Genomic DNA, 13,110 nt, shown 5'->3' with positions numbered 1-13,110 from the left:
CTATTGTCCTCTGAATATTGTAAGATAATGGGAGACACCTTAAAATGACAGATTTTTTATTAATCTTTTAATTCAACAATTTGAATGATTAGAGGAATACTGCATTGCATATATTAAAGCCTCACTAAGAAGTGTTGCTTTACCAAGACCTGACGCATTGTCTCCAGACTTGCGTCAAACAGGGATTTCAGAAGTTTCACTATTCGATGTTTAATTAAATAACGGTGGCTTTGACCTCTGTCAGCTTTTTCATTTCTCTTTTGCCAGTGTCACCCCCGCCCTCTTACTGTTAGACCATATAGGCATCCGTGTCCAGGGGCAAGTGGCAGAAGTTGCTTCAACCTAATTGTCTTTCTCTACTCGTACTGTCCTCAAATGACTTTCTCTCTGTCTCAACTCTCCCCTCTCTCCCTCCCTCCCCTGCTTCTCTCTAGCTCTGCCCAGTCTCTGTCTCCGTCTGTAACTGTAGCCTGTGTTTTTCTCTCCCTCCCACTCCCTGCGACGTATAGATACTGCATTGATCAGACACACGCGCGCAGACACATGCACACACACGCACACACTGAGCCTCCCACTCCTTTCATCATTGATTCGCTCTGCTCTGCTCTGCTATCTTCTCTCTCTCTCTCTCTCTCTCTCTCTCTCTCTCTCTCTCTCTCTCTCTCTCTCTATCTCTCACACTCTCTCTCTCTCTCTCCCCCTCCTCATTCTCTTTCTCCCCCACTCTCTCTCCTTACAGCGGCACTTGTTGAATTCAACCCTTGGAGAATAGAGAGAGGGGGGAGAAACAGAGAGATAATGACAGGGAGGCAGAGGGAGGCTTTGAGGCAGCGCTAGAACAGACAGTGAGCAGAGAAAGAATGGGGCTTTGGAGGATATAGAGATAGAGAAGATAGGCAGGCAGAGGAAAAAGTCAGTCAGACAGCAGAGAGAGAATCATTTTTGAGACAGTGGGAATGACACTTTAAGTGAAAGAGAGAGTCGGCCAGACGGAGTGCATCAGAGTGCTCTCCTTCCATCTCTAACTACTCCTCTTCTGTCCTGGTCCGGTCTGCTGCTGGGGTGTTAGTGTGTGTAAAGTCTACATGGTGTGTTTTAACCAGAAGACTGGCTAACACAGGTCAGAAGTGTCTGGGATAACAGTGGGCGCTTTTTTCTGCAATTTGCACGTGTGAGCATTTTTTTGTGAAGGAACGTCGTGTGCTGGTTTCTCCAGGTGAGTGCTTGCTTGCCAGAGTACACAGTTATTTCCCTATGCAGCCTGTACTGTGTGTGTGTGTGTGTGTGTGTGTGTGTGTGTGTGTGTGTGTGTGTGTGTGTGTGTGTGTGTGTGTGTGTGTGTGTGTGTGTGTGTGTGTGTGTGTGTGTGTGTGTGTGTGTGTGTGTGTGTGTGTGTGTTTAGGCATGCACACTTTTATGTAAGTAAGCCAGAGAGCGTGCCTGACTGTATGGAGTGCATGAAGTGGGAGAGAGAGTGAGTGTGTATGTGTGTGAGAGAGAGGCGGTGACATTTATTTTTTTTCAGTTTGTATTCCTGGAAACTGTTCTGCAGCATTGCTTAATAATGAAACCAGAGCGTATATGCATGTGTGTGGACGTGTGTGTGTGGGGAGAAAAAACAAAACAATGACAGGCACAAGGTTCAGGAAAGGGAAGGAAGGTGCAAATATGACTGAAGTATGTTATTGAGAAGGATCAAACTAAGTGTAAATTATGTGCATGACGTCAGTTGGGATGTTTTGTTTTCTGGCCAGAGTTTACAGAGAGAACAAATACTGACACTGGTATATACTGTCAGCAAAATCGAGGAGTATCTTTGTGTAAACTGTGACATTTTCCATGAAAAAAAAAAGTTGTATTCAGTTTAGCTTTATCTCAGAAAGGCAGATTTATAGGTCATCCAAGTTCATAGTTGAAGCATTAAGTACACTTCATGGAGCGAGTCAAAGGTTCTTGGAATTTAAGCGATGTGAGACAACATAGCCTTAAGGTATTTCACAACGTCCCCATGTACAGTAGGCACAGCACAGCATTGTATTGTATTTTTTTTCCTGTGGACTGACTTGACTCCTTCTTTCTCTCTCCTGCTCTACTCTCTCACCCACTATCCCAGCATATCTTTCTCTCACACACACCTCTCACTTCTCCCTCAACTGCATTCATTTTCTCACTTCATCACAACTCTATTTCATTCTTGCTCTTTCTTTCCTTTTTTAAGATTTTCTCAATGTTCCCTTCTCGTCTCTCTACCTCCCTCTGGCATGTCTTTTCATCTTTCACGCATTTAGTTTTCACTCCGTCTTTATCACAGATTTTTTTTTCGATGCCTTTTTAAACACTTTTTTCTTGTCCCTCTTCTTATTTTAATAGATGCCTCTCTCAGTGGCGGATTCTGCAGTAAATATCTGAAACCCCATCTTTCTCTTCTTCTGCGGCCAACATGTCCCAACTGCTCCATGTGGAGATCCCAAACTTTGGAGCCACAGTTCTGGGCTCCCTCAATGAGCAGCGCCTGCTGGGACACTACTGCGATGTGTCCATCCTGGTCAAAGGTTGGTTAGTTTGGAAATCTAGAGATTATATTGTAGTTACAGAACTTTGAAATTATACTAGAATCTTGTATCTCACCTTTTTGTTCTGTTCTCTGTTATTTCCATCAACCAGGTCAGGCTTTCAAAGCCCACCGGGCTGTTTTGGCTGCCAGCAGCCTCTACTTTCGTGACCTCTTCAGCAGTTCAACCAAGAGCCAATTTGAGTTGCCCTCCTCAGTCACACCTGCTTGCTTTGAGCAGATCCTCACTTTCTGCTATACAGGGAAGCTAACAATGGCCGCTAGTGAACAGCTGGTGGTTATGTACACAGCTGGCTACCTCCAAATTCAGCATATAGTTGAAAGAGGCATGGACCTAATGTTTAAGGCAAACTCACCTCACTGTGACTCGCAGACAGCAGGGTCTTTAGAGGAAACAGGATCCGAGCCACAGAGTCCTTGTAATAATGGAAACGGCTTAGCCGTGGCTGCCCTTTTGGGAACCCCCGGCTGGTCTCCATCCCTACTCCTGCCACAGCGTAAGATTAAACTAGAAGGGGGTGACCCAACACCCCTCACAATACCTATGACGCAAAGCAAGATCTCCTCTTCAGAGTTGGGGAGTCGGTTGGCGAGGGCCAGTTCCCTGTTCTACACGACGGCTGGTGGGACCGCTATACCCGGTATGCCTTCGTACCACATTCAAGGGGCTGGGGCTGGTGGGGGTGGAGCAGGAGGAGGAGTTGAAAGGTCAAGTCCTGGAGCATCCAGCCTGCCAACCACTGACAGTCCTACATCCTACCAGAATGAGGACGAGGAGTTTGAAGAAGAGCCATATGATGGGATCACTGAGGATGCCTACAGTCATCTCTATGGACGTTCGGCTAACCCCTATGGGAGTGAGTATTATGTCAAATTAATGTTTTTGTAAATCTTTGTGAAGTGTTAACGTGCTTGTGTGTCTGTTCTCTCTCAGTTTTTTTTTCATTTGATTCCACTACACACACTGATAAGTATTTCGTCCCTAACTCCAATTATCGAAATAGCTAATGCTAACAAGAACATTTCAATGTCAACCCTCGATCAATATTTTTAAAAAAAACTCTTGTTATGTAGCATCTAAGTAAGTGAATTACTTTTCAACTGCCCTTGGCTCAGATAGGGAAAATCATTTGATATCTGCCTGATCTAAAAGTAAAACTCTGCATGACTTGCAGAAATACAGTACATACCAATGAATGTAGGGTTTATTGAACATGGTTGCGCCTTGTCTAGACTTAAGTATTGTGCGAATAAAAGTGATGCACATTAATTTCATCCCAGCTACATTATTTACACTAATCTTTCATAAATCATGTATCCTGAGCTTCTAGGATAAAGCAGGATGTTGTGCCTCCAGTGTGTGTGTGGGTTCTCTCAGCATAAAGATAGCTTTATGGAGTTATGATTGGAGTGCATCGTGACCAACAACACACTCGGTATCACAGCTCCAACAGCTGGTACTATACTGCTTTCTGTAATGGTCTTTATACGGGTGCAGGTTTACCTACACATGTGAATATAGAAGCTTTATTCGCTTGTGTTTGAATTCACACAGGGACGGGGACTCTCAAACTCACATGTGCACAAAAACAACACACACACCCACACACCCGTTCCATCATTGTTAGCTTCCTGCAACTCAAAGGCATCGCACAGGTTTGTCAAATACTAGAGTTTCAGATATTTATGAAATCCACTCTATCTGCAATCATTCAGAGCACCCCAGGGTGACATTGTGGGATATTTGAGAGCATTGCCCATCTTTCTGTGTGTGCGTGCGCGTGTGTACGTTGTTAGAAGTGTGCCTTAATCCACACTTTTCACTTTGTGCATGTGTGGCAATTAATTGATTTGTTCTCCTGTTCTGTGTGTGTGTGTGTGTGTGTGTGTGTGTGTGTGTGTGTGTGTGTGTGTGTGTGTGTGTGTGTGTGTGTGTGTGTGTGTGTGTGTGTGTGTGTGTGTGTGTGTGTGTGTGTGTGTGTGTGTGTGTGTGTGTGTGTGTGTGCGCAGAAGGTGCGTGTATACACTCACAAGTCATCTTAGAGGTTAGGGGAGGCAGTTTTGTAAGATAGAACCTAACACCCAGCTTCAGATCTGTCCCTCTCCAAAACTCAAGTTGCTGATGCAGCATCATGACTGGGATACATCTGCAATGCTCTAAAACGTTTAGAAAACACAACAAGCTGAAGAGTTTACATAAACCTGCTCTGTGAATTAAATTGTGTAGCTTTTATTTAAATAGAGGGCACAGAGGGAATGGATGGCAGTTGTTTTTCTTTTGTGGTTTATAGTCTGATATTTTTATGGATGCATACCCAGTTATCTGTCTCTGTTTCGCCGTGTAAGAAAAGCTTTCTGAACCCTTTCTGTTTCCTTTTACTTTCATCAGTCCAGGATAAGCCAGAGATGGCTTCGATGCCCTTGGCCTTGGAAAGTCGCAACTGCGTGCTGATCCGCAGGGACCTGGTGGCGCTGCCTGCAAGCCTCATCAGTCAGATAGGCTACCGCTGCCACCCTAAGCTCTACACTGAGGGGGACCCTGGGGAGAAGCTGGAACTGGTAGCTGGTAGGCACGCACACACAGACATGAATGTATTTATTTCACTTTCAACACATGTAATACGTGTTTCATGGTTGCCAACCCTTTTGATATTCCTCGACTCTCTCCCCGCTGTTCTCCTGCAGTTTCAAATCCCATGATTTTTACCCCCCATATTGATGTAATTTCCTAACTACCTGTCCACTTTATGAATACACTAGTATCACTGCTATTTGTGATTACGGTTTTTAAATGATCTACTTAACCCAGAAATGTGACAGTTCAAATAGAGAGGGGAGAGACAAGTCCACACACGCACAGACAAGCAAACAGACATACAGACACATTATGGCAGGCTAACAAAAACAATAACCACTTTCCTTAAGTTGTCTACTGCTCATATCTCTTTAATGCAGTATACATACTATATTCCTGCATTTCACCTATGTTTAAGCTGAGTCTGGATGACCCCCATGCTGTTTTTTTAGTAACATTACTGTGGTGATCCTAAAGGGACAGAACAAAGCTGCAGAGTTTCTCTGCTGGGATTAAGGAGAATGACAGAAGGACAACCATCTCTGCAGTACTCATCAATCAGGTCTTTATGGTGGAGTGACTAGACAGAAGTCACTCCGGAGTAAAAAGCATAAGACAGCCTGCAGGGAGTTTGGAAAATGGCCCTTACATGCCTCCAGAAGCATGAGAAATATATTTTTTGGTATGATTAAACAAAAACTGAACTCTTTGGTCTGACTGCCAGACATCGCTCTTGGCAGTCAGACAAGAGACTCTCAGAGAGACCAGGTACCATGTAGCTAATATAATTTATACAAAGGAGGAGGGCTAAAAGTTGAATCAATTTACTATTGGTTCAAGAGTTCAAAAAGTAACTGCAAGCTCTGATTCAATCAGACGGGGATGAAATAGAAAAACACAAAAGAAACCGATGGTAAAGGGTAAATCAGTTTTGTAGTGTGCTTATAAGATACAGAATACAATACATGAATGTGAAAAGGATGAGTTTTGAAAAGAAGGCAAAACCAAGTAGTTTAATTGTGTGCCGTTTGTATGGCCTTCAACTATGATTTCTCTCCTGATTTACGCTTACTGAAATTTCCTTGAACAGGAATTTAAAATGTACCAAAAGAACAAAGGATTAACTAGCAGTTGGCCCAAAGAGAGAAACGACAAAGCCCTAGAGAATCTGTAAGGACAAATGTATTGTAATATGAGTAGTTTTCTCAACAAATACTTTTTATTTCTATTCCAGGTACACAGGTTTTCATGACTCGAGGACAGCTGATGAATTGTCATCTATGTGCTGGTATCAAACACAAAGTCTTGCTTCGCCGCCTGCTTGCCACATTCTTTGATAGGTGAGTATAAAAACATGCACTGTGAAGAATAACTGTTGGTATGAGTCTTTAGGGGCCTACTGTAAGATTTGAGTTCTTTGTATGACTGCAACACTACCACTGTTGTCTCAAACCAACTTTCACACTCCATCTGTGGCCATGTTGTGCAATGCGGTTAGTTGTGTGTGTTCCCATGTTTATCTACTGTATGTGGCTGTTGCTGACTCTGCCCCCTGGTGTTGACTCTGTATTCCTGCAGAAACACTTTAGCCAATAGCTGTGGGACAGGAATCCGTTCTTCTACTAGTGACCCCAGTAGAAAACCCCTGGACAGCAGGGTCCTCAACGCTGTCAAACGTAGGTTTACTTCCCAACTTCACCAATATTTGTGATAACATTTCAAAAGAGTTCACTTTTTCCACATTGACTTTTCTTTCTCTTTTACAGTCTACTGTCAAAATTTCAACCCTAACTTCAAGGAGAGTGAAATGAATGTGATTGCTGCTGACATGTGCACAAATGCGAGGCGTGTCCGAAAGCGGTGGCTGCCCAAGATCAAGTCCATGCTGCCTGATGGCATGGAGGTGTACCGTGCAGGAATGGGCATGGGTGCTGCTGTGGGTCTAGGCCTTGCACTGGGTGCCTCTCAACCAGGGGTGCCCCTCCCATTCGAGGCAGACTTCAAGGCCCTAGAGCCAAGGTTGTTTCCTGATCGCAAGGACCCTCTCAGGACTCACGCACCGCTGATGGAGGACAGTCCCAGGGCTGGGGCGGCTGGAGCAGAGGCTGAAGGTGGAGTCCAAGAGGAGCAGGAGGAAGATGAGGATGAAGCTGGGTTAGAAGGTGTAGACGGATCAATTGGGGCGCCAACTTTGATCACAGGAGCTGAGGCAGGCCACTGTGGCGACACGCCGCCAGAGCAGGAAGTGGAAAATTTTGGACAAGGTCTGCGGGTGAACGGACAGTGAATGACGTTTTGGGCTGCCTCTCACATTGTGAAATCTGTTTAACAGCACATTTTCTTTTGCTTGTTCTCTTACTCAACATCTCGTCCACCACTCTTTCTTCTCCTCTGTGCTTCCTCAACAGGAATTAATTCAGCACAATAGCTGCGCTCGTAGATCTTAATATAGGCATTCATCACACATGCATGCGCACACGTGTGCTTGTTAACACGCATACTTACTGATTGTAGAAGTAGATCACTCATAGTAGAAGTAGACACAGGCATGGCATTAGCATATTAAGGAAATCAACCCTTTTTTGCTCCTCCTTTTTCTTGGTATATTCAGTATTTACCCGGTTGTTTCGGCACCTGCAGCAATATTACAAAGGCCCGATAGCAGAACAAATGTCTGGAATGATTCATGATATCAGTGCGATACAAAAGCAACAGCTGCTTTGCTGGCGTATTAGGGTTAGGGTTAATTGCATGTAAAACTATTCTGTTTCCTTGAAAAGCCACATTCGAGAATAACCCATGTCACCTTGGGAGAAATAGAGAAATGATCAAAAGATCAGGGAAACAAAGCTTTTTTAAAAGCAGCTTATTTTTGTTGTATTTGTATGAATACAATGATTATTTTATTATAAAAGGTCAAGTTCTGCATTACCACCATTAAACAGAACAAATTGTACTTCCTTTTATAACATGGGGTCATTTTTAGGAAAAAGACGAGAAGTTCTCCACAGTCAAACAAATAATCTATCACATGAAATGTAGTTTTCATGCATATTTGCCCGTTACATATTGGATTAGATTCTCAATGTGATGCCTGTGTCTGCTCCAGACTGCCTCACCGAGCCACACACACATAAACATCAGCACACACACACACACACACACACACACACACAAGCCCACATCTCTCACCTTATGAAACTTAGCCTTTAATATCAAAAATACACTGTCCAAAAAAGGCGCAACAACGCTTTTTCAGTTTTGAAAAATCCTTTTGGATAACATCATTCTGTTTTGGAGGCAGTCGGAGAGAGACATTAACAAGAGCGTGTGTTAAATCCAAGCGTGCATGCCTGCAAACAATGAATACAGAGAATTATGGAAAACAACAACAAAGCTACACACCTGCATCTAAATAATAACTGCTCCTATTGCCTCACGATATGCCATGAAAGGACTTTTGTCCATTTTTCACTTGGATCTGTCCTCAGTCTGACACCTGTTAGAACTGACCTGGGACGAACACAGGATCGACTGTGTTAAACACAGGACCCATTGGATCTGCTTTTTTAACTGCAGAGCGTGCTTTGACAACGGGTAGAGGAGACTGAACATATAGAGTGGTGAGAGGAAGCGCACTACACTGAGTGGCAAAGGAGCGAAGCACTGTTTCACCTTCATGTGGTCGTCTGATTGACTACATAGTCTTGCTTCCATTCTTTTTTTTGTTTTTCCTGGAGGGGTTGGGGGGTAAGTTATTGAATAAAACGTATAAGAGCAATTCTGCTGGCTATTTGCATTTGCACTCAAAACAAAAGGGTGGGAAACTATGGAGTTTTGGCAAAATGTGACTATTAAAGACTGAAAATGTCCTCCACATCACAGTGATTGTTTATTTGAGATTGTGGGTTTGTAAAGAGAAAACTGTTCGTTCTAAAGAAGAACGGTTTCTATATTTTGGAAGGGGGGTGGGGGTGAAGCAATGTCCGACAGGGACTAAAAACCTGTAATTTTTTTTATATCTTTCGGCTGTTCATGTTCTTGCCACGCATATGGGACTTAGTCCAAAAAGCCTTCCTTTGTTGCATTTACTTTGAGAGATACACTGTTGTATGTTTTTTTTCTGTTGTTGTGTTAAAGAACATTAATTCCAAAAGTCAGACCATCAAAATCAGTGAACCCCAAAGTTATTGGAAAAATCACACTTTTCCACTGCAAATTTGATGGCATAAATTGACTAGCAAGCAAACATACAATATTGCCCCTGATGTATTTGATCTGTTGGTTTTTGCTTCAGTGCTGTGCCACCTCAAATGTTGTGTTTACGTGTCATGTTTAGGATTCTTTATGAGAGGCTTTAAGATGGCCCTGCACAAGAAACACAGGGTTATAATTGCACTAGGTAATAATAATGATGACGTTTACAGAATCTAGTATGTTTTTCTTTTTTCTTTTCAAAGACATGGAGTCCACCATGGATAAAACAGGGCTGTGATTGAATGGCTGAGATGATGAATGAATGTAAACTGTAGCACTGTTCTGGCGAAAGGTCGAATCCTTGATTAGTAAATACTAGGGATGCACCGATACATCGGTGAAACATCGGCATCGGCCGATGTTAGCCCTATTTACCGCAATCGGCACATCGGTAAAATAAGGTGACATCACCGATGGCAGTCGCCGATGTTTATGTTTTGCTACGTGACCGGGAAAAGTCGCGTTAGTGTCGTTGTTTTTAAATCTGAAAATCAGGGCATCATTTTGAAGGATTATATCAGTGACTGTAGGTCTGCCGTAACTTTAAAGTCATTTGTCGTCCTGCAGATACCCGTGTAGCGACATTTTTGCAATTGGTGCATCCCTAGTAAATACATTTCTTTTTATCTGACCCTCTTTTTCTCATTTTCTATAGTTGGCCATGAAAAAAAACAGGCAGTTATATAACATTAAGTTCGATGGTGTTCAAAGTTTTAGTGATTTTAAAACTGGTCTTCCAAATTGGTATTTCCCTTAAATACTGAAAACTGAGCAGGGTTCGATTACAGGCTTTAATTTCTCTTAAATACTATTATGTTTTTAATCCTAATATGATCCCTAATTTTGTTTGAACAGTTTTACATTTATGGATGTCTTTAATGTTCAAATGACATATGTGTTGACAAAACAGAAAAATTGTGACGTTTCCTTTGATAACTTTTAAAACCTAGTGACCTTTATCATGTTTTTATTTTAATTTTATTAAACTTCACTTCCTTTGGTTGCTCTTGCAGGAAAATTAAGATATTTAGTTCACGATTGGCACCACTAGCTTAACTTGCAGGGCTTTATGATAGGATCACCTGCACTTCTTCGACGGGTGGGTAGTTATTTTGTGAGATGAACCTTTATATTCAAAGACAAACTAGACAAAATATTATGCCAACATGTTTTTTCTTTACGGAAATTGGTCTTTAAGAACCTTTGCTCAGTAAAATGTACTTTTTATTTTATTCACTCACTGTCTTGCTTAATGTTTGCCATATTTAATTATATACGGGTATATGGTTAACCCATTATAACAGATTAACTGCATTTAGATGCATTGAACAGTTAATTTGTAACTACCATCCTAGAATGATCTCCTACATTATTTATAAGATTGACAGACATCCCTAAAAAGTATACCAAAAATCTAAAGTATTCACGTGTTCATATTTAATATCAAGCAATCTTATAAGGGGCTAGTGTCCTCAACAAGACATTCCCACTTACATGAAACATTTTACCATTTGTTTTTCCATTCTGCATTCAAATTTCTGCTTGTTTACAGTTAGTCTGCCTTACTGGAAATATGTCTGTCTCCTTCCTTGCCAACAAAAAAAACAAACCTTTTTATGGAAATCTTGTCTGGTTTCTGTTCTGCTTAGTCTTTTTTTTCTTTTCTTGTGCAGGGCAAATTTAAAATGAATGATGTTGCACTATAAACTGAGATATTCTCAGAGAATGTCATGGGTAACCTTTGGTAGGGTGAGCTCTTTGAGGTGGCCTAAAGAAAAAGTCCTGTTAAAATGTATGTACTGTTATGTATTTTACATACTGTATATATTTGATTGAAACCAGGTCTCCTTCACAAAAAATTCTGAATTGATGAAAACCATGTTCTTTGAATATTTTTGGAAATGTGTCTTTTGCAATATCTGCCATTCACCTGGATGATCATTGACAATTACAAGAAAAGAGATAGGAAGGGATTGTTAGTTGAAAAGAAACTGTTTTCCAATTTCTTTGCAAATAAATTGTTACTTACTTTCTAAAACCTTAGTGCTCTGTTCATCCCCCATAACAGTAAACCATATGGGCACACTAGTGCCATTGGTTTTTCCAGGAAACAATCCATGTATATGCAAAGAGGCTCTTGTGTCATATAATGCATGCCATTCAGAAACTCACTTTAACCCAATGAAACCTCTGATCTTTATGCACCATGTATTTTATGCTGAATAACTGTTGTCACTGTTAGCAAACAAAGACTGTGGAGTCCTGCAATGAGTAGGGTTGTGCTTTTATCACACCCTGGCCTTTTTTTGAATGTCAGTGTCAAGTTTAATATTCTTTAAAAATGACAGCAGAGTAGTGATAAAGAGTGGAAAACATAAACTAACTACCCAGTTGAGTGTGCATTTGAACCTTCTGCAGACTCAGAAAAAATGCACTAAACGTTTGTATGTGTCCTTGAACATAATGCCAGCACTTTAGAACTACTTAGAAACAAAGAGAGAAAAGAGTAACTGTGGGTTCGGTGAACGAGGAGAAAACGCAACTTTAAAAGCCATGTGTTCAGAGCGCTGACAATCAGAATAGGGATGAGACCCAAAGTGCATTATGGGAGATCTGACATGACTTGCTGTGCTCTTGCTGTTTGCTTTGTCTTTCTCCAGCTTGCTTTGGTCTGTGCTAGCTTACTTTCCAGAGTAGAGGGACTGGATGATGTTAACTCCAGCCTTCTTGGTTAAAAGTGTGTGCAACAAGAACTGACTAGATTGGATGATACCTTGGTGCTTCGTGAACAGAGCTATTCCATGTTGACATGGACAATATCTGTAAGGCTCTGGTAAGCATGGCCCAAATAGGTCCTTAGTCTGGGCATAGTGGTATCCTCTACATGGACAACAGTCTTTAGGACAAAAGAGGAACCTATCATCAAGCCTGCACCTTGATAATGGTAATGTACATCAATATCAACAGGGCTTGGACCAGGCAAACTGGGATCTGACAATTTCAGTGTTGATCTTGCTTTATGTTTCAAATTAAAATGTTAATGCGCCTTCTGTCTCATGCATCAAGAATATATACAACAGAAATGCAAGTTGCCACTTTTGATGTTGCATAAGAATCTACCTTTCATTCCCATCATGGTATTTTCCATCACCAGTCTCAATTGTGTAGTCCAAGAGTACCTGATTTCTTTAAATGCAATACAGAAAAATCTGCTTTCTAATAAAAGTCCTTACTTCACCAAATAGCTCTTGTATCTTTTGTCTCTGTTAGTTATGGTCCTGTAATATTTATTTAAGTTGTCTACGGTAAGCTACCTCCAGGGACTTGTCGGGTGCAGAGGCCCAAAACAGGTATTCAGAGGCATACAGTATGTGTACCCAACCTCTATGCTGTTTGATAGCCTATGAATCAACAAAGTCAAAAGAATTTCTAAACATTTTAAATATGGATATAATATGTAGCCTATATGCTATATCAATATATGTGTTAAATGTGTAATAACTTATTTAATTACAATTGTATTATAAGATGAATTGACTTAACCAGGACAGATGTTGTAGACAAAGGTTTAGTAGGCCATGGTTTGATTTTGGGGGATTGTTAAAATTGCATTGGTTCCCTACATTTAAATGTATATATATATATATATATATATATATATATATATATATATATATATATATATATATATATATATATATATATA

The 13,110-nt window shown here is 41.2% G+C and overlaps 1 protein-coding gene across 2 annotated transcripts in view; it reads left to right on the top strand.

Moving 5' to 3' along the window:
* The window catches only part of LOC134868226 (nucleus accumbens-associated protein 2), a 28,115-nt gene extending 15,467 nt beyond the window's left edge, over positions 1-12,648 (top strand). The window contains exons 1-7 of one of the 2 annotated variants that reach the window (XM_063889195.1): positions 683-1,216; positions 2,371-2,552; positions 2,665-3,429; positions 4,962-5,138; positions 6,382-6,487; positions 6,726-6,823; positions 6,914-12,648. In XM_063889195.1, coding sequence (XP_063745265.1) covers positions 2,441-2,552; positions 2,665-3,429; positions 4,962-5,138; positions 6,382-6,487; positions 6,726-6,823; positions 6,914-7,434 — 1,779 coding nt within the window. In that variant the 5' untranslated portion in view covers positions 683-1,216; positions 2,371-2,440 and the 3' untranslated portion in view covers positions 7,435-12,648. Of the gene's footprint in view, positions 1-682; positions 1,217-2,370; positions 2,553-2,664; positions 3,430-4,961; positions 5,139-6,381; positions 6,488-6,725; positions 6,824-6,913 lie in introns of those variants that run through there. The other variant, XM_063889194.1, reaches the window with a different exon arrangement.
* Positions 12,649-13,110: the final 462 nt, after the last annotated feature.

Source organism: Eleginops maclovinus, chromosome 8 (assembly GCF_036324505.1).
Source record: "Eleginops maclovinus isolate JMC-PN-2008 ecotype Puerto Natales chromosome 8, JC_Emac_rtc_rv5, whole genome shotgun sequence".
Lineage (NCBI taxonomy): Eukaryota > Metazoa > Chordata > Actinopteri > Perciformes > Eleginopidae > Eleginops > Eleginops maclovinus.
Note: the sequence above shows the minus strand (reverse complement) of the source record. Positions and strands in the feature narration are given on the sequence as shown.